The 22,096-nt window shown below is 34.3% G+C and overlaps 1 protein-coding gene across 1 annotated transcript in view; it reads right to left on the bottom strand.

Moving 5' to 3' along the window:
* The window catches only part of LOC144442397 (DISP complex protein LRCH3-like), a 76,000-nt gene that overhangs the window by 10,902 nt on the left and 43,002 nt on the right, over positions 1-22,096 (bottom strand). Inside the window, exons 7-15 of the mRNA XM_078131731.1 lie at positions 19,814-20,065; positions 16,917-17,040; positions 15,161-15,388; positions 12,843-13,000; positions 11,834-11,893; positions 6,899-7,030; positions 2,641-2,839; positions 1,777-1,915; positions 883-995 (exon numbers count right to left, since the gene is read on the bottom strand). Coding sequence (XP_077987857.1) covers positions 883-995; positions 1,777-1,915; positions 2,641-2,839; positions 6,899-7,030; positions 11,834-11,893; positions 12,843-13,000; positions 15,161-15,388; positions 16,917-17,040; positions 19,814-20,065 — 1,405 coding nt within the window. The remainder of the gene's footprint in view (positions 1-882; positions 996-1,776; positions 1,916-2,640; positions 2,840-6,898; positions 7,031-11,833; positions 11,894-12,842; positions 13,001-15,160; positions 15,389-16,916; positions 17,041-19,813; positions 20,066-22,096) is intronic.

Genomic DNA, 22,096 nt, shown 5'->3' with positions numbered 1-22,096 from the left:
TTATAATATTCAATTTATTTTCATTCGAAATAATTTTTGCCAGAATGGCCAATTTTCTACCTGTTCAAAAATAAAAGTATACGTCAACATCAAAATGCAGACCAAATGAATGATTTTTGCTTTAAAATTTTTTTCAGTTGATTTAAAATGTAGTCTGTTTGAAAGCTGGTATAATTTGAAAAATTTAGTTGTGTATGGAACAAATAGGGTAATATCAAAACAGTTTCACATTACTAAGCTGCTGGAATATGATTTTAATGTCTTCACCCTATTTGCATATGATGGATTAGTCCTTTCATAAGAAAACAATAAGGGTGTACCATTATACAACAAAGACAGGGGTGACAGAGTTAATGAGTAAAATTTACTGAAATTATGAAAAAATTACAAATATTATGATTAATGGATTTCTTTCATTACGGTTTCATTAAATTTTTGTGAAATATGGAAAAAAAATAGTGAGGAGACAGAGGATGAGTACAAAGAACATTAAAAATTTAAAATACTTGAATGTATTGATGAATTTGACATCAAACTAAAGAGAAATAATGGTTGAAATGTTGACAAAAACTGTGAAAAAAGACTGACAAAAATGATCTTATGATATACAACCGGCATTGTACCAGGAAGTGAGACTTCAGACATCACAGAAAACCAATGAGTGAACTTTAAGATCAACCAATAAGATCAATGAATTTTGGTCACATGGTCAACTTTAACCAATAAGATTAATGAATCATGGTCACATGGTCAACTTTAACCAATAAGATCAATGAATCTTGGACACATGGCCAACTTGAACCAATAAGACCAGTGAATCTTGGGCACATGGCCAACTTTAACCAATAAGATCATTGAATCTTGGTCACATGGTTAACTTACCCGTCTTAACTGCTCTAATTGCTCCATTTCTTCTCGAACTCTTTCCATTTCTCTCCTCATTGTATATTTCGGATTGATTTCATCTAAAGGCTGTTTATTGGTAATTGTAAATGCTGAAATAAAAATTTAATAATATGTCAGTGAATGCAGAACATGGCTATAGGATTGACAGTGTTAGCACCTATAGTTGATATGATCAAATGGTGTGTACCTCTATCTACTTTCAAAACTTCTAAAGTACAGCTTTCTGTCATAACATTACTTTCATCACAGTCCCTCTATCACTGATATCTATGATGGAGGGACTGTGTTTGCATAATAAACGGGATGTAGTACTATAAAATGAATTTTCCCAATGCTCAGGAACTGTGCAAATGTTGCATTTGTGTTTTGTAAGAGAGAATGATGACCTCCAAGTGAGTGAGAATGGAGGACTTCTCTGAGTGTGCAGTGTACATGTACTGCAAAAGGTATATTGAAATCAAAGCAATGAACTCTCCCCTCTAATGTCAAATGTTGAAACTGTGCAAGACTCTGTTTATCTTCTTTCTATAGCATAGAATCATATTATATATTGTATACTACTTGTTGCAAGAATACACATTCAGTGTATAATGACAGTGAAAGGAACTGATTGAAGCACAACACTCTTGCAAACAAAAACTTTAAAAAGTGTATATTTTGAATAATACAGTTTTCACACTTGCATAGGTTGGCAAAACACAAGAACAACAAAGAGAGTGTGACAGTGCACTGAGTGCAAAGATGGCACAACAGATTCACATTTTTTCTTAAAAATGCTCTTGTGATACACTAAAGCAAAGAACTGTAGAATAAACCAAAGCGATTTAGGGAAAAAATAAGGGGAGAAAAAAAGCAAAGTGCACAAAATACCTGAACGAGGTTTAAGCATTGGCATATTAGTGCTATTGTAAGAGTTGGTAGGAGTAGTGCTGTTGCTATGGTCACTGTCTGGTGACAACCTACCATCTTGGTCTTCTAGGCCTTGTAAAGAGGACGACGAACTACGGTTCTGTCAGCAAAATAAAAATGGTGATTGCATGAATTTAAACATTTTTTGTAATTGTGAAAAAAAGAATAACCATTATATTATTTGTGTATATTTGTTAGTTGTCTGAATCTTTGAATATAATGCATCTCCCCCCCCCCCTCTCTCTCTCTCTCTCTCTCTCTCTCTCTCTCTCTCTCTCTCTCTCTCTCTCTCTCTCTCTCTCTCTCTCTCTCTCTCTCTCTCTCTCTCTCTCTCTCTCTCTCTCTCTCTCTCTCTCTCTCTCTCTCTCTCTCTCTCTCTCTCTCTCTCTCTCTTGAAAACTTTTCTCTTCCTCTCTTGCTTAGTTTGACAAATTTTGGAACTATATCATTTCACAAAACTGAATGTTCATGGTCTCTGGGTTCATACTAGTAAGTAATGAAAAGTCAAAACATTTCCTGGAAATGAATCCTAAATGTTCGCTGACATCTCATACACCCCTGACAATGCTGACAAGACAGCAAATATTTGAGATTTCCTTCCAAGAAATTGTTTGACTCTGTGAGTAGAACTTTTCATTACTAAGTATTTCATTTTACTTTTAAAGCATTTTCCATCATAATAGATTGGTCAAAAATCTTGGTTTTTTTCGTAAAAAATATAATTCTTCTAAATTTAGCAATCACCCACCATTGTTTGGTAATCGTCATTTGTCTCATGAATATCTTTTCAAGAGTAAACTTGTATGGTTTTGTTCTGATACTTACTTTTACAAAATTCATCACGGCTTCTTTCTGCATCAATTTGGTTTTTTGTTTTGTTTCTTCAAAGTGTCGTCGTGCCAACTGTGCTTGATGTCTGGTGTCTGACTTCAAGTTTTCTCTCTGGTTTCTCACGTCTTCATGTTGGTGATTAACAACCTTCGAGTTTTTCTGTGGACTTTGTGGACTTTGCGGACTTTGTGGACTTTGCGGACTTTGTGGATTCTGACTGGAATTCCTACAACAGGAAAAAATAACCACTGAATAAAAATTGAAAATCTGTGTAATTATTGTAACATTTACTAGCATTGTTTTTCTTGCTAATATACTGACACACTTATATTCTGATATTACAAAATGAACAGACATTTATCATCAGAAATTCATTTTTAAAAATTCAAGTACACAGAATCAAAATAAGATATAAAGTTATAACAGTAATTGACATAGACTGTAATATACTTTGTGTCGTCACTGCGCCCTCACCAATCTCCTCTCTGACGAGTACTTTCACACCTGAAATTGAAGCCAACCTTTCCACACCTCCAGTTTACTCAACACTTCCAGCAAATTTGGATCATTGTGTCAGACCCACATTAGACATGGAAGAAGGACAAGTGATTTGTTCGAAATATGTCTGTTTTTCCGATCAAAAATGGAAGAAGAGAACTTGTGTAAGAATCAATATGAATGTTGATCCAGCAGGAAATGTTGTGTATCAATGAGCATCACTTATAAATAAAATACCAGCATTTGGCAGGAATGTCAGCTTTACATCACTATGAACTAGATTGTCAGTACATTACCAGAATATTTTTAACCAATCTGGTATTGGCAAAGTGAAGTATCTGACCGAAACAGGACATACCATGTAAAGGCACACGGTCTGCACTTCCATAGTGTGGCTATGAAGGTTTTATCACATGCATTATGAGACTAGCCTGTATCTTAGCTGGAGAGATGAATGTAATTCAATGACACTAGAATACTTCGAACCAAGCTGGTGTTGGCAAAGTGAAGTATCTCATGCCAGTACATAGGTTATTATAGGAGTAGTGAAGTATATATGCAATAGATAAACTTTATCACCTCGATACATGAATGCCTTTATTTCTGAAGCTTAGCACAAGCATGTAATTCTTAGTGTATGGGTTGAAGTACAGACACTGGGTCTACTGACTATGTAATGTGCTATTGCTACTTGTGTCTAAACAATCCTAGCACACTAACTTTGGCATTACATTGTCTTGTCTAGCTGTTAGACCTTCAGGCTTTTTTTCTATTATGACAAGTGACTGAAGGTCGCTTTGCACCTGAAATGTACATCAAGGGCAGAACAGGTCCAAAACAACCTTCAGTCGCTTCTTGTATCAGAAGAAAGCCTAAGGTCTATCAGCAAGACTAAACATTGTTTAGACAAGTCTAGCACACTAACTTTGGCAGGGTAGATATAGTATAGCATTACATTGAAATCAACAGTTGTTATTACAGCAGCTACTTCTATCAATTTAATAGAATTTAGGTTTTATAGGTTTTAGGCAGGATGGTACATTATTGCAAATAACATTATGAACTTGTTAATGAAGAGCCATACTAGGGCTTGGGGCAGGAGTGGGAGTGGCAGTTCTTAGGGGTCGGGGCAGGGGTGGGGTTCTCAGGGGTGTTCTGTAGGCAATACTTTCTACATGCATTGTGCTTACAGGAGAAACTATAATAAACATAGCTTGGTCTACACACAGTCTATAGCCACAGTCACTGCATGACGGTAAGGAATTATACAGCAACATGATATCTACTATCATGTAATATTCTCTTCTCTTCATGGATTACCTTCTTCTTTTACACACATATCTTTCATTTCTGTTCAAGATACTCATCATCCTTCGGCTGTGGTGCAGACGACAAGTTTTCTCCAAGAACAACGATCCTTGGTAAATATTGCAATCTGATCTATTTGCAACATACCCTCTAAAATCCCCCAGTAATAAACACTTTTTGACAGTTTTTTCGTGATACTAAAATTTCATTGCTGTCAGCAGACCTTGTTCAGTTCACTATCATTAGGAGCATGATAAACATTGATAATTGCAAACTTCCTGCTTTTACTTAAATTTTTCAGTTTTTGGAGTCTTTGTGGGGGTGGACTAAATGTCATTTTTTCGAGAATATCATATTCGAAATTATACTGATTATTGATTCATTGAAATGGGAAACTTTACATGTCACATAATTGCAATTTTCAACATTCGATAGATGATATCAAAACTGATAAAATTTCTGAGATGGTCAGTCTGGTAAATGACTTTTTTCCAGAGCTTTTTATAGTAGTCTGATAATAAGTGATTTCTATAAATGGATATACTTAGTAGTACAAGCTCCTACGTATCAATATCCCATAATTTATAGATGTCATCAGTGGCGGCCATATTTGATTTATTCCTTTCTGAGTGGTTACATGTGGTGACTCTATTAAAACAAGATGGCTGCCTGCATTATTGTCTCACTACAAATTTGCAGTATTTATTTTTCCAATAAACTTTATAATCATTCTTAGCAATGGTGGGTGAACCATAAACATAGTTTTATATCAATGATATTTTATTTTTTTCTCAAAAAGTTATGAGTGTGTTGTAGATTATCTGACAAAATAGTAAAATGCCTGTTTATGTTTTTATTTTTGAAAAATCCAATATGGCCACTAATGAATGCAGTATTGTGGTAGTCAGTGGCAATGCTGTGTAGGAGCTTGCTCAGGAGTAGTTTCTATACAATAACAGTTCTTATTTGTCTAGTGTGACCTTTGTGTTAGATAACATTTGTAAGAAATATGATAAAATTGTTATCAAACATTGTAACATGATGGCAAATTATTGGCTGGATCAGGTGTCCAGAGTCAGCGGTTAGTATTTATGATGTATGTAGTAATTCTGTTTCATTTTAACTTGTGAGGATGAATTATTACATTTGTGTTGTCATTAAATTTAGGTCATTCTGTAAATCTTTGTTAAGTTGAGAGCAGATACAATACAGTCAAATCATTTGTTTTCAATTTAGTGAATAACTACCGACGTTGCCATGTTTGTATCCTCAATCTTGGTATAGTTCAATCCTCAATATCATATTTTCCTGTCCACATTTCATACATGTTCATCTAAATATCTGTTACATACACATCCCCATATTTGGCATGTACCCATCTCCATATTGGTACATACTTGTCACCATATTTGGTATGCACTATCTCCATATTTGGTACATACTTGTCTCCATATTTGGTATGCACTATCTCCATATTTGGTACATACTTGTCTCCATATTTGGTATGCACTATCTCCATATTTGGTACATACTTGTCTCCATATTTGTATGCACTATCTCCATATTTGGTACATACTTGTCTCCATATTTGGTACGTACTCATCTCCATGTTTGGTGAATATTCATCTTCATATTTGGTGGACATCAGTCTCCATATTTGGTGTCATGTTCATTGCCATATTCCGTGCAGTGTTTCGATATTTGATGTATAATCGCCCCCATATTTAGTGGTATGTGAATCACCATATTTGGTGTTATGTTCAGTTTCATATTTAATGTACAATCATTCCCATATTTGGTGTTGTGTTCATTACCATATTTGGTGTATAGTCATCCTCATATTTGGTGCTATGTTAACCACCCTATTTGATATATAATTATCCCCATATTTGGTGTATAATTCATTAACCCCATATTTGGTGCTATTTTAATCACCATATTTGGTGTATAATTATCCCCATATTTGGTGATATGTTAACCACCATATTTGGTGTATAATTATCCCCATATTTGGTGCTATGTTAACTTCCATATTTGGTGTATACTTAACCCCATATTTGGTGTATAAATTATCCCCATATTTGGTGTATAAATTATCCCCATATTTGGTGCTATTTTAATCACCATATTTGGTGTATACTTAACCCCATATTTGGTGTATAAATTAACCCCTTAGTTGGTGAATAATTATCCCCATATGTGTTACTTTGTAGACATTTCATCTCTGTATTTGGTGTATATACCCTTAACTATCCCATGCTTTTATAACGAATAATCCTACATCAAAGGGCCATAGCAACTGGTAGTTTATCTACAAGGCAAACATCAAGCTACACATGTTAAACAAAAATCAAACAAACCTACTCTTCAAAGGCGCAACTAAACCACTCAAACTCAGATTTTTCTTTTTGCCAATAAGCTAATCAGAGTACAGCGTGAAACTTACTTGTTGAAGCCTTGTTTATTTCTATAGCTATTGTAGATAAGCGTCTTGGGCCTAACAACGTTAGCAGTGGGCGTCGTAGTCGTGTCACGAAAGCTGTAGGAACTGGACAAACCTGCCCTAGACTTGCGATTGCTGCCAGAAAAACCATGCGTCAAAAAAAGAAATTGTAAAAGAACAAAATGCATGACAGCAGAAACCAAAGATTTTTTCGAAATCTCAAGCAACAGAAGAAAAACAGCGATAAATGTACTGTTACTTTTGTTAGTTTAATGATTATTATTTATGTAAATGAATGCAAATATATGCAAATTTTGTGTTTAATATATGTAAATTCATGCATGGAAATGAAAGTTAGCAGCAATAGCAGTCATGAAAGTGGACACCATGAAAGGGTTATTTTGAGGTGAAATGACATTACTATGACAACAAAAAATATGTCTTCAAATTCATTTGAGTCATTAACTTTTATTTATTTTTATTATTTCCATAAATAAATATATGTCGAACAACAGAGAACAAACTTCATGTTATTTTTTAAGAAAAAAAAAGAAAGAAAATTCTGTCGTCAAACTTTGTACAGTTTATATGACATCCTTTTTCAATACATTATCTCCCTCCAAATATACACATACAGTCACATGACCTTTTTTTTCTACATAATCCTCATATTTTTGTATATTTTGTGCATGTACCAGCACTGGTATATAACACACTTCTTGGCAAGATTGTATTAACGTTAGAACATATACAAAGTCTCTCGCTACAAAAATTGAAATATTTCAGATCACTCGGTTCTTTTTCTTAACTCAAATATTGACCTCCAAGTAATGTTATACAAAAAAAATGTTTCTGGCTAAAAAAATACCTGGTACAACAAAATTGGGATCATTTTTTATTAAGAAATAAAAAGTTGTGTTTCCAGGAAAATGTTATTTGCCAGCAGTTTCAATCACTCAATGTGTTAGAATGAAGTAGAAACACTTGATGGCTTGACCACAGCAAAAAAGCATTTAGCATACTTGAATGTAAGATATGATTAAAAAATACCTTTAACATGTATTTATTGCTATTAATTTGTCCAAAAATGCTGATGTTTGCAAACACTGCCCTGCAAAGCTGAGCCACCTCCTTCCCACCCCTTCCCTGTCAAAATGAATTGGGTTATACCATGATATAGTAGATGTATAGGGTCAAACCACACACCAAAGAGGGGTGGGAAAGCCCAGAACATGCCTGTCAGTAACTGCCATCTACTGTTTCACATATCATTAGTCACTACACATACTGCTAGTATAGTTACACTACTCACGATAAATCAACCTATACACCCCTTAATTTTCCACAAAATGGATTAATCCATACAGAAAACAAATGGATCATCCCTAAACTTGTGGAACACAGGGGTGGATAGGTTAAAATTGATGTGATGTAACTGCATGAACTGTGATGAAACATGAATGCAATTCAATTCAACATGCAGTCAACACTTAGTGACAACACTTGAAAGAAAAAATACAGTGTATAACACATACAACATTAGAACAACAACTAGAAACAGTGACATTTTGTGTTTGAAATGAAAATGACAATGCAACAAGAAATAAAATGAACAGTAAGATAAATCAAAGAAATCTACTCTAGGAACCCCTGTGAAGTAAAACAGGAGACAGTAAGAGTGCAAATACAAAGTTAGCGATAATATTTGTTGAAATCTGTCCATCAGTACAAAGCTTCAGGTACACGTAGTTTAGTCTCACTGCCAGAAATTTCATGACTTTGTAACTTGGGGTGAATTTTGTGCACCTTACAATTAAGATGGCATAAGTCACAAAGTGAGACTACGTGTACTTGGTCATTGTAAATATGATGGAAACAGGGTTGGTGTGGCAAATCAATGAAGGGACACTGTTATTTTACATATTTTACAAGACACACCAAACTACAACAATACAAGAGGTACCACACACATAGGATCCTGTACCCACACAACATCGTCAACTTATTAAAGCATTGTTATTACCCTGGTTGTTCAGCCTTCAGGTTTTCTAAGATTGACACAAACTACAACTCCTGTGGCAACATGTTGATACAACAGTGATAAGCTATTGAATTGATGTTGGTTTAACTACAGTCTCAGTTCCTACAATATCTTGATCACAGGGTGATTAGAATCTCACAACAGAGGAACCGCTATCACCCACTTGTGTAATCTACCACACTGAAGAACAACAGATTTAGTTTGCATCTATCTTAGTAAACCAAAGGCTGGATTACCAGTGTCCTATTTTTCAGCACAGTAGACACAGGCTTCCGCTGAAATGGACTTGATGATTTTAATAGCTTCAATTGTTTACTTTCCTACAGATAAGCAACATGATTACTTGTCTGTTTCTACATCCAAACCTTGAGAATTGTTTAATTTAGGTTCAAAGTTGTCTGAGTTTGTATAACACGTCTCTCGTCAGTGAAATGCCACACCAATGTCACTTTCACTGTAACGCAATATAATATATGATTCACAGTCTATGAATATTCGCTGTTGTTAACAAGTTATTCATATTAATGTGAATATTAGCATAAAACTGATTAACATATTTTGCAAACATCCATATTCACATCCATGAATCATGCATTACATGTACATAACTTTTAGGACCATCTTTTTTGAGATAGCTCAAATGACCACAAGAGTTAAAATCTTCTACAAGAGGTATACTATCTTATCTTCCATATTACTAACACATCTGAATAATCTTTATCTCACAATTTTTTGAAATTTTTTCATGGAAAAAAGAATAAATATTTTGTAGTCAATAATAGTGAACAAAGTGAAAGTTCAAAGATGACTTGATGAGTGTCGTGATCTGGACGGAGAAGACTTGAGGTAAATTCTGTTCCAATAATGCAGTATCTTCTGATCTTCATTTGAATACATTAAGTAGCAGTCTACCATCTTAGCTGTCTAGGGGGTATAAAAATCATAGACATCGTGGTATAGGTGGCTGTCAATCTCATTCTTTCTATTATCTATATTACCTGGGGCTTACTGGTCTTGCAGATGTTAACTGTGTTTTTATCTAATTCAACCCAGTAGTCAAGGGTACACAAACTACTAAATTTGTATTTAGACTACCAAATTAGCAGTACTCCAGAGAACATAGACTACTAAACATTGTATCCAGAACTACCAAATTAGTAGTAGTCCAGGACACATAGACTACTAAACATTTTGTATCTAGACTACCAAATTAGCAGTAATCCAGGGCAAATAGACTTACTGAACACTGTATCTAGACTACCAAATTAGCAGTAGTCAAAGGCACGCAGAGTGCTAAAGTTTATATTTTGACTACCAAATTTATAAGGTGGTAGTCCGTTACTCCAAAGGACATCAATAGCAAATTGTAGCTGAAACATTTCACTTGGTTAAATCTGAATACCACACTAAAAATACAAGCTGTTTTTTTTTTCAAATTTAAAGTTTTTTCTGTATTGTTGTATGGTTTTTGTACAACTTTCTACTTAATTATCATCAAATAATTAGTATTTCTAGAAATAATGAGATGATTAGTTTCCTTTCATTTGTTGTTTTCATAGATTTTGATTCCTTGAAAATAACAAATATTACATAAAATCACCAAACAGACAAGACTTGACCTAATCCTTAGTTACCTGGGCAACCAAGTTCCCTGAAAAACAAAGTTCTCAACATCTCTCCAAAATTGTAAAATGAGAACTAGTTCCCGTTTTTTTTTCAAATAATGAAAGAAATGTTCCCCATCTTGTTTTCCAGGAAATCAGCACGCTTTTATTTTCCCAAATAGTTTACACAATATTTGGCGGCCATATTGGATTCTGAAATGGCATATGACAATATTATGCATATTACCAGTGCATAAATGATTTGATGTATTTGATGAAATAATTATTGTCAGGCTGAATTTTGTTGAGGAAAGTGTACTAGACAGTACTTTGTCAATCATTTTTTTCATTGAGGAGAGGGAATGTATGAATCTGTAGATGAAGTTAATCTCAGTCTGTAAATGTTAAAATTTAGAAATCACCTTGATAGTAAAGATATTAACATCTGCAAAACCAGAAAACCACACTCTGTATTAGCTATCATACACCTTTAATAAAAGAAGCCATCACCACTGTGTCTACAACTTTTACCCCCTAGATAACTATAGGACAGATGCTAACAATATTTGCATTTCCAGGATTTCATATCTGGATTTAATTCCAGGATGTTAGACTGGAATAAACTATTCATAATAACTATATTGACAGTATGAGGACTTTATGCTCTATGAGAGATTAATCACCAAACAGAAGCTATTTTATAAACAAAATTTGACTGACAACTTTTATCCACAAATTCTTCATATTGCAGTTAAATTTTGATCATTTTCATTCAAGTCATTAACAGCAGTTTTGTTTGTGTGGTATTTTTCATTTACACTATTTTTCAAGTGCTCTTTCAAAAGAAAAATCACATTTTCCCTTTTTTTTCTAAAATTTTTAAATGAGCTATCGCTCACTTTTTTGGGTTTTGAATCAAACACCTTAAGTGATATTTATAAATGAGTAATGGTTTTTTGTTTTTTTCAACATTTTTCTGTCAAAACTTTTCTGCAGGAAATTACAAATTATTTTGCACAAGTTTTGAGGACTGTTAAAAGATGTAAAATGGTAGATCCATATTTTTGAAAAAAAATAATTTATTCCAAATTTTTCTGTCCCCCTCCTTTTCATCCTGGAAATGCAAACTTGCTGGGGTTAATTCTACAGTTGTATCACCTAAGGGTGCTACGATCACATCTCCTTACCCACCTAGCATCCCTAAAAATAATGGTATCATCCAGTATATAACTGACTGGATGGTTCTACGTTGTCCATCTAGGGGTGTGGGGTGCATACAAGGCTACATCTTACCTGTCAAGTGGTGGCCCTTTCCTCATGTTTTCATTGAAGGAATTCGATTTTAAAGGCTTTCTGTAAAGTAAAAATATTTCTAGTATTAATTCTTCTGTACAAATTAAACAATTCATCTGATAGTAAAAATTATCAATCATTGTATTTCAACTTGCTGTTGTTATTGGAAGAGAAGCTGTAGCCATCAAGATTGACAAAAAAGAATAACTCAAACATTCATCAAATGTAGAAATATAAGTAAAGTAAATACAAGGTGTATTAGTACTAAGTCATATTTCCTACTTATGTCACATATATGGTTTTGGTGATGACTTGACAAAGTTCAGTCTCACCTATACAATATCATACACACTCAAAATGATTGAGATGAAAGATGAAAGCCAGGAACTACATAGATGAAAAGAGCATTGACTAGACTGCTAATTCAACCTTAACTATTGTCTTATGTGTATAGTAGTTACTCAGCATGTGACCTTCAATATTTGCCCTGTATCTCTGTATTAGAGCAAAATGTTGAGACAGTAATTTACTGTTTTACTACATTATGCTGCAGTAAATAATAACTCTACAAGTCCATCTTAATCACATATATACTTGCATTCACACTCAAACCTAGAGTGCAAGATACAGTGTGTCGTTCCACCCTCACCGACCGATGTGTGAGGGCACCCTATCACAGCATACCTTACAGACTAATTCATACCATGCCATAGTAGTCACATTGTGGTATTAAAAACAAAATTCACTTAGTACTCCTGTGATGTATATGTATGCATCATATCATGAGCAACATGCAGGTGCAATAACAAATCTCACTTTACTCAACCCTAGGTACATGTCACGCGTATATTACATGTCATGTTTAGCTCTACACTCAACTTTATGTGCATGCAGACATGATATTCAAATAATATACTTATGCTTGGTATAACTTGCCAAAAATAGAAAATGACTATAAAAACAGTTAACAATAATGCAAGGCAATGACAAACCCATTCACTATCCTAACCTGCTTCTATCTCGCATTTGTTCCTGTAAAATTCTTTCTTGATTTTGATGTATCATTTTGGCAGCTCTCCTTCTTTCTTCTCTCTCCCTTTCTTCTTCTTCCTGTAGCCTAAGTTTCTCATCCTGCATTTTCCACCCTGTTGTTTGTTTTTCCAGTTCCTATTTACAAATCAGAGCCACAAATACAAAAGACATAACAGTGTGTGTCATCTTACTGTCAATAGTAAGGGTAATGTTAGTCTGTAAGGTACACCATGACAGGGCACCCTCCCACATCGGTCAACCCCTCCCACATTGGGAGAGAGGAGGCCGGTGAGGGCAGAGCCACACGTGTCTTACAGTCTAGGGTAATGTCAGTCTAACAGTCAAACTGTATTTACATGTACAATTGTTTATAGTCATCACAGCATTTAGAATACTTTGTACAGCAGCAGTTGTTGGTTTAATAATTTCTACACAATGTCTTCAATTAATTTTGTCATCTATTTTTCATGTAATCAATTTTAAACATTTTTTTTTGACATAAATTAATACAAATGTGTATTGTCTATTTTTCAAATCTAAAATAAAGCCAAAATGTGTCAAAAATTACAAAAAAATACAAAATTTTGCTCAAAAAAGTTTGGTGGGAACATTTTTTGTTCAAATCAATTTTGGAGGAAAAGTGCTTGGTATGGCAGAGATTAAGAAAAGTCTAGCTTGTGCAGCTTTCAAAGAACCAGATGAAATCAAATCACAACTGATATATAAACCGATAAATTTGACTTCATCTGATTCAATATAACCTCCTTATATCATAACCAAGATAAGGTCTAGCTATTTGAGCAGATATAGAAAATTATGATTCACTACAAGTCAGCTACATGACAAATCTAATCTCACCCACAAAGATCTGCTGACAAAACTGCTTTAAAAAAAAACTTTCTACATATATGATGACAGCTTTAGCAAATTGAACAGAGAGGTAAATAGCAAAAAAGAACACTTCTACTGAAAAATTTGCCAAAAAAACCAGCTGCTTATCAATTTGATGAAGTTGGTTCACGTCACTGGATGTGAATTCCAATGCAACATTTTCACCCCAATTATCAATAAATCTAATATAACGTGATCAAATCTATACTTTCTACAATTACATGTAAAGTCAAAAGTATCATCAAATTACAAACTTAAAAATTTCCTATTTGACTTTTGATGTTGTACAGAATAAAGCCTATAATGAGGTGAGAGATTTCAACTTTTGCGCAGGTGCATTGTTTGCATAGCTGCTTCATGCAGTGAAATTTTAATAGAAATGTGTGATTTTTTTTTCAGGTTAGATGCAGTTTTACTAATGTGCAGAGATTGGAATTTCTTGATTGAAGAATATTAAAAAGACCAAACACTCTATATCCCTGGAGTTTGTTTGTAAGTTAACATTTCCTCACTTTAGACAGTAGTGTCTTAAATAAACATTTAAATGTGGTACCATCCAAAGTTTGGCCAAATACAAAATGAAATCCTACATACAAAACTCAACTTTGATGTCAGTTGAGTTGGAATTTATATAAGTATGAAGCAATGATAAGTTTTGAAGAAACAGTATGAACAAACAATCAAACATTAATTTGATGACAATGATATGATAAAGTGTGACCCACAGTAACTACTTGAGGCAGTGCAAGTGAGGAAGGCAGTACTTTTCAGAGTTTCTTTGTTGTCCAAAACTCTGCTTGGTTAGTTAAATTTGGCAAACAATTTCACTTAAACTTTATCAAAAGCTACTATCAGTTTCTACTTAGTAAATTATTCGTGAAAATTTGCCCTAAAGTGTAATAATTATGTTATCAAAACATTTTCCAGGAATTTGGGGGAAATCTGTCATGACATTCCAGGTGTGTTTACTAGCCGATTCTAATTGAATGTCTACTTATCAGAAAGTGTAACATTTCAATATCTTATGGCTGACTACTCAAGAATGCTCATCATTAGAATTTCTTGGTGATGTTAAATTTTCCAGGATTTTGAGGGATTTTCCTGGAAAATATGATCCGTGATATTAGAGCAATATAACTTTCCATAAAATATACAAAAAGCCTGTAAACATGTGGAATATCACGTTTCCCTCTTGGCCAAAAAAAAAAAAGAAGAAGAAAAATACTGCCATTCTCACCCATCCTGCCCAACACACAGAAGACAGAAAAGTGTCTAAAATCTACAATTGATAAATAAAATTAAAATGAATTATACGTTGAGCATGAAGAGGGGAAGAAGATTTGTAGGGCAAAGACACAAGGACAACACAGAATACATGCAGAGCCTTAGGACCAGGCAAAGTACCTCAAAAATTCCCCTGGCAAATTCATCAGCATTAGGTGACGTTCCAAAATCTCTATCCCCAAGCAAGCCTTCCCCATTGTCAATGAAGTCAATATGATTTTCATGTGCTGCTCTTTTAGCCCTGTCTGATATTTGTCTCCTCAACTCCTTTTCTCGTTCTTGTCGAAGTTCTTTCTGTTGTGATGCACGGTCAGCCAAAATTCTGGCCTCGTCTTCTTCATTTGAGGGCTGTAAATTACATGACACCAAGTGAAAATATGTGTTGACAGCTACTAAGCATATGGCACAGATTCTGTCAACTACATTACCAAATATGGTCATAGAAACAATTTGCAGATTCTGTCAACTCTTTTGACAAAATGTCTTCCTAAAACTAGATTACCAAATATGGTCATAGTAACAATGAGCAATGTCCAAATATGGTCACTTATGTGATTCACCATATCCAAATATGGTTATGCATGATTAAACATAATTTCAATGAGTTTAGAATTCTTCAGGACACCATAATCATTAAGAAATATGTCTGACTAAATCCAAAGGGTTTTATGCAATTGCCAATATCATACAATGGTTAAACAAACCCCACTTTTAACAACATAAACCCATTTTAGTTTTCAAGAGTAAGGTATAAGTTTGACAATATCATTACACCTAATGCAATGACCAATACATGTACCATATATATGTTTTGCAATGGTTAGTCAACACTTTTTCACACTCAAAACTCAACTATTTGGTTTTTCAAACTAAAGATGCAAATCCAACTGTATGTTAATAAAATTGACGATATCTCAAGTATTATGTTTGTTATGATAAATCAACAATACCCCTTTATTTTATAAAACTGGGACTATTTTAGTTTTTTCAAGGGGAAGATGTAAGTTCAATTGTATGTTAATAAAATTGGCAATATTTCATTATTACATTTTTTGTTATAATAAATCAACAATACCCCTTTACTTTTTAAAACTGGGACTATTTTAGTTTTGTCAAGGGGAAGATGTAAGTATGATTACATTCAGACACAAACTGACATCATAGAAGACAAGCAAGTGATAGTAAGAAATACGCTTACAACCACATACAGCAAAATAAGCCATGGGAATAATACCATGCATGGGGGGGATTGATTCAATTTAGTTTGGATATGGGTTAGAATTAGAGAGAGCCAATTGCTAAATGGAAATTATTTCTGATGTTAGTTTTGTAAATTATATGAAAAAAAAAATGTTGAAAATTATTAAAAACGTTCAGTTCATACAGATATTGTAAACATGTTATTTCAAGTTGTATTTTAATAGTCACAATATTCAACATAAACTATAAATGGTTCACACAAGTATGTAGATGTATGTACAATGTATGTGTGTGTCGGTTGTATGTTATGTACATAGCTGTGAACTCTACACATGAATCTTGGAGGAGACACGCCAAGATCTATGCTCCACGATACACATTTACACTAGCCTGTCTAGACATAGGTCGTCCTACCTGAGGCAGTCCCGAGTCCTACCTGAGGTAGGATACGTTTGTGTCTAACCGCATGAAGGTTACGGCGTAGGTGTTGTGTTCAAACAATCCTTAGTCCTGCCTCAGGTAGGATTTTTAGTGCCTTGTAGATGAGGCTAGTATTAATGTATACCACTAGTACTACAGCTACATTGTAACTAAGTTCAGTGATGTCATAACAAGTTGGTCTGTCTGGTTCTGACTGTCTATGTCTCCCTGTGTTGTCTAGTGTAGTGTGTCTTACCTCTGAGGCCGACCACCTCTTATCACCATTGGCTGTTAGATAACCTGAGTCCGCTATCACATTATGTCGTCTCAACTCTCCCGGTGGTGGACTGTGGAAACTGTATTCTTCCGGTGCAGTACCACTGAAATAAAGCCACGTATACATATGCCGTATAATAATGAGATCAATTGAAATAATATGCATACATATCCAATGATGATATTCACCTTGCATCAGCTGACTTTCACGGTGAAAAACAGTCGATGATGGCCCTCTGATACAAGTCCTAACTATTACAGAATGTGTTGTAAATGTACTAGACTATTGTGTGCAGTGTAGACTGATGTAGTTATATGCATATTTTGGTGCTACATCTATTTTAGCTGAACCTGTGCAAAAGCTTTCTCAATGGAAATAAGTACTGCTAACACACTTTGAGAGTTCTCATGTTTCTGTATTCGGCTTTTGTGAAAGGTGTCAATGAAAGTTGCACTGAATACAACAGGCTGACTAGATGAGATATTTACAAGAGGTGTCTACTAGTCCCTTACATTGTCATCAAATTAAACACATTCTAAATTACTGTTTTGAGGAATTTTCCATGTGCCAAAATAAATACATTTACAGTATCAAAGCACTACTGTTACACCACCAATGACTTGTTGCTACTGTTAGTTTGCCAACACAGAGAGGAAAGGAAGACTTCATATTTTGGTATAATTTGAAAGGACACTTCATTCAGTGACTATGACTAAAATCACTGTTTTATGTTATATGCTTTAGGAACTCTACAGTACATTGACAAGATAGAACTGTCATCTGGAATCTTACTTCATCAAATCACAGATAAGAAATCATACTACATTGTACATATATCTGTATGTTCATTCTTACATTATCAAAGTACAAGATTGTTACTTTACCCAGTCTATAATTCAAAGGGCAAAACTTAACTACTCAGTATGAAAACTGAAAACTGAAACCTTTGACGGAAGAGGTAGACATATTTAGAAGCATGTCCACTCATTACAGATAATGCAAATCAAGTATTTATTCTTGATCTATCTCTGACCTGACTCAAATCCAAAGGTTGTCTTTTGTACAGTCAATCCACTTTCCTACATACTTGCTGAATAGCACTTCACGTTATGGCACTTCAGATTTTTTTGTGTGTAAGTTTGCATATTTTTTATCTTTGTTCTTTTGGATGAAAAATAACAGTTTTTCAAGCCAATGCTAATGTGCTTTGTCTTGTTACATATTAGCATAGCATCTCCTATTTAGACTTCACTATACATGTAGACTACCAGAGCCAATCACTAACAGTCCCAGGAGCCGTAACCTTTGCTCTTTTTTTCTGCCCGTTCCTGGAAAATGTTTGTGACAATCTTTCTAACTACCTGAATTACCTGTCTCCAGGTTGTTCAAGGTGTTGTGTACACTGGATTGATGTCCATGTGTAAACAGTACAGGTAAATGGTCGGGACCTTTTAAATTGTTTATCAACAAATTTAAATTCATAGGATAATGATCACTTAAACAATGTAAATATGTCAAAATTAAAGATGTAAAATTATGAAAACAGAGTTCTAGTTATAGTTACTGGGGCTTTCAATTACAAATGACTAATACATTTATTTCATGAATACAATAATACAGAAATAACAGATTTAATGATGCTATTCATGTATATTCTATTATTCACAAAAAACACAACACACATATATACACTACCAAACAATTCACCACCATCACCACCAACACCATCACCAGCTACAGACCACACACAAACACAGCTACAAACACTGTGCAAAGAAGACAGGAGCAAGCAAGGCTCATCAGAGACAAATTTGTCAATTTTTTTATCGAACTTCTGACATTTCAAGTCTGCCAATTGTTAAGCATGTAAGATGGAATCATGTTTAGGCCGCCCCAAAAAAAGAAAGAATTGTTTCTGGTCAGGACATTTTGTCTAAAATGGTGCGACAATGTGAATTTTTTTTTTTAATTCTCAATAAACCAGTCATTCAATCCACATACTTGTGTTTATAGTTACTGTTCATTTTATTTACTACTTTAGAGCAAGTGTGTATGTGGGGCAGATGTCATTTGCTTGTCTATGATTGGTTCTGCAGTTGTCTTCACTGAAGTGGAGAAGTTATATGTGTGTTTCCCATGAATCTGCAGACTGCATGGACTGGACAAACACACACAAAAAAAGACTGACACAAGGGTATTTAAGTGATGCGCATGCTGACCAGAAACAATTCTCTTTTCTTTTTTTTTTTGCTTTCATTTTATGGACCCCATAACCACCAAGTATGACAATCTGTATACAAAGTTGAAACTGTCAGGAAAATTTTCCAAAAAATTCAAAAAAATGTTGTTTTCTCTATATTCCATGTTACTTTTGTTTTACTTTTGTGAATGACTGGTAAGCTGTTTTGGGGGAAAATGGATGAAATAATAATGAAAGTGATAATGATTCCCTTTGCCATTTTTCTACTCGGTGTTTCAAGAAGAAAAGGTTCATATCTCTGACAAGTAGCAGAAAAAGCTTGAATACTCCATCAAAAAATGCACTTATCTTCAGACATTACAACTTGGGATACAAGACAATAAATTTAACGCACTATGTTAGTAAAAACACATAAAGTCATATTGAGCTGCAGCGTAAAAAGAGGAAGCATGCAAGCCAAGCAAAGCAAATCATTTGGATATTGTGCCACTCCTACCAGGAAACAGAAAAAATATCAAGCCAGGCACAGCAACCCGTCCAAATTGTGGAGTGCCACAAACTGAAAAACAAACACCATCAATCCAAAACTGCTTGCCAAGGACATAGTGGGGAAGACACAGGGAAACAGAAATATCAAGCAAAACGTGAAAATACTGGTCATAAAAAGCCATCATACCTAGGCGGTGTGGACGGTGACAGCAAACCTTGTTTAAACTGCGCCGTCAGTGTAGAAGGCATTAAAGTTATAGACTGCCGAGTTGGCAAAATGCATTGTCGTTCCTGTGTTAGTTCTGCTACATGTACTTTTTCTTTTGTAGGTGATGTAACATGCCGCCGTGGCGGTATTTGAGGCATGGATGTTGATGCCTGTTGTGTTGGTGGTGAGTTTGTGCGTGGAGTGCCCGCTTTAGCCATGAACCAGGCAGCTCTGTATTGAAAAAGCCAAACAGTCCATAATGGAACATTTTACGATTTTGTTAATAAAGACATCATGATTTTTTGTACAGCGTGATTTCTGTAAAGTTTACGCACAAGTAGAAACTAAGAAAATAAGCATTATCAGTTTAAATAAGATATAAAAAATAATGAATAAAGAAATAGGCAAGTTGGTTTGATGATAATGTTATGTTGAAAAAATATGAAATGAATATAACACGATTACTTTTTAACGTAAAGAAAAGAAATAATTGAAAACATTTAAATTAATTTTATCAGTTTCCAATTAACAATTTATTACAAAATTTACAAGAGAATATTGATTTTCTTTGAAACTTTTAAAATAGAATATGAAGTCACAAAGAGTATCACAAATATCTACTTTGTTGTGTGTCACATGATATCTGCATGCACATCATGTGATAGGGGGATGTACATCACATGCATGCCACATGGTATATATGTAGGATATTTTGCATTGGCAACAGCATTGATAGATTTGCAAAGAATATTGCTTAAGCTTTTTTTTTTGTTCACATTTACTAACGCTCTCCATCAGTTAAGATTTCATGCAATCAGCATACCACCTGCTTTTTGCTGTTTTCTCAAGTAGTTAGGTATAACGGTAAACTCAAGATAAGAACTCAATTTGCACACTTGTAACAAGTTAGCTTTGTAAAAAGTATATATACACCGAGTTCATTCAGACTTGTAAACTTAGCAATTCTGTCCATGCTACGACATTAAGATATATACATCATACTATCATGTTCAATGTAAACATTACAAAGAAGAAGTTCACAACACATCATTATGACAAACATGTACATCAGGAACAAAACTACACAGATTTAATTTGGTCTATGTTCCCCAGGGTTGGGATGAGAGTGGAGTATGAAGATGGTTGGATATAGGAGTACAGAGACTGGGTGGAGGGTGGGGGTGGGTCTAAAGTTGTTAAGAGTTTTGGGAGGGTAACAGATATGCTTTCTGGACAAAGTGACCAAGAGTCTAAATCATTTCACAGTAGCAGCCTCAGACTAGACTTCTACAGGCTATGAACACATCATGTCAGATATACAGTGTACAGCCATTTTTACATTGGTGGAGTGTCAAGTTCTCATTCATCAATTTCCCACATCACTTACATCAGAAAACATAGCAGGTAAATTGGAAATGTTATTAACATGCACACCAACACATTTACACAACCTATGTATTGTACAATATCAGAAGACATACTTCATGAAATACAAGAGTCTACACATACTTGTAAGACATACTTCATGAAATACAAGCATCTATACATTACATACTTGTAAGACATACTACATGCATTGCTATAAATTACATTCACACATAGACTGACAACTCTGGTAAAATACCATAACACAAGACGTAACTTAACTGACTCTATACTTCATGCTTATTATTAGTTTTTACTTCATTACAAAAGTGTTTACCACATGACATTATACCACACATGCACAACACACCATACAATATCACTAAACACTACACAATATTTGTATACTGTTTACAATCAAAGGACAAAACTGGTACACTGAGATTAGAAATAGTGCAATCACAACTCTACAAACTCTAAGGGACGATCGCACAATGTCACACAAGCCTAATAAGTGAACTACATTCTTTTAGGTGGGTCTGGCATCAATGTGATTGTTGAATTTCATTTTAAAACGTCATCCAAATTTTGAAAACTTTCACATCTTCAATGATAACATGTTCTGTATTTACTACTGAGATGTTGATAAACTGATTAAAATTTACTTCTAATGTGACATACAGTGATGTATTTACCATCATCTTTTTACATTGCATCGATTTTAGTGGCATGACCACTACAATTTTCACCATGGTTTACATCATATATAAACATGTCAAAGTCGCACTTGTGAACGTTCACTTAGGGGGAGGGGGGAGGTTTTGTCCTAAACCAACAAAGTTTATTTATTGAGCTTGTGCAACATTGTGCGATCATCCCTAAATAAACCTCAAAAAT

The sequence above is a fragment of the Glandiceps talaboti genome, chromosome 11 (genome assembly GCF_964340395.1).
Source record: "Glandiceps talaboti chromosome 11, keGlaTala1.1, whole genome shotgun sequence".
NCBI lineage: Eukaryota > Metazoa > Hemichordata > Enteropneusta > Spengelidae > Glandiceps > Glandiceps talaboti.
This window is presented reverse-complemented; position numbering and strand designations above follow the sequence as displayed.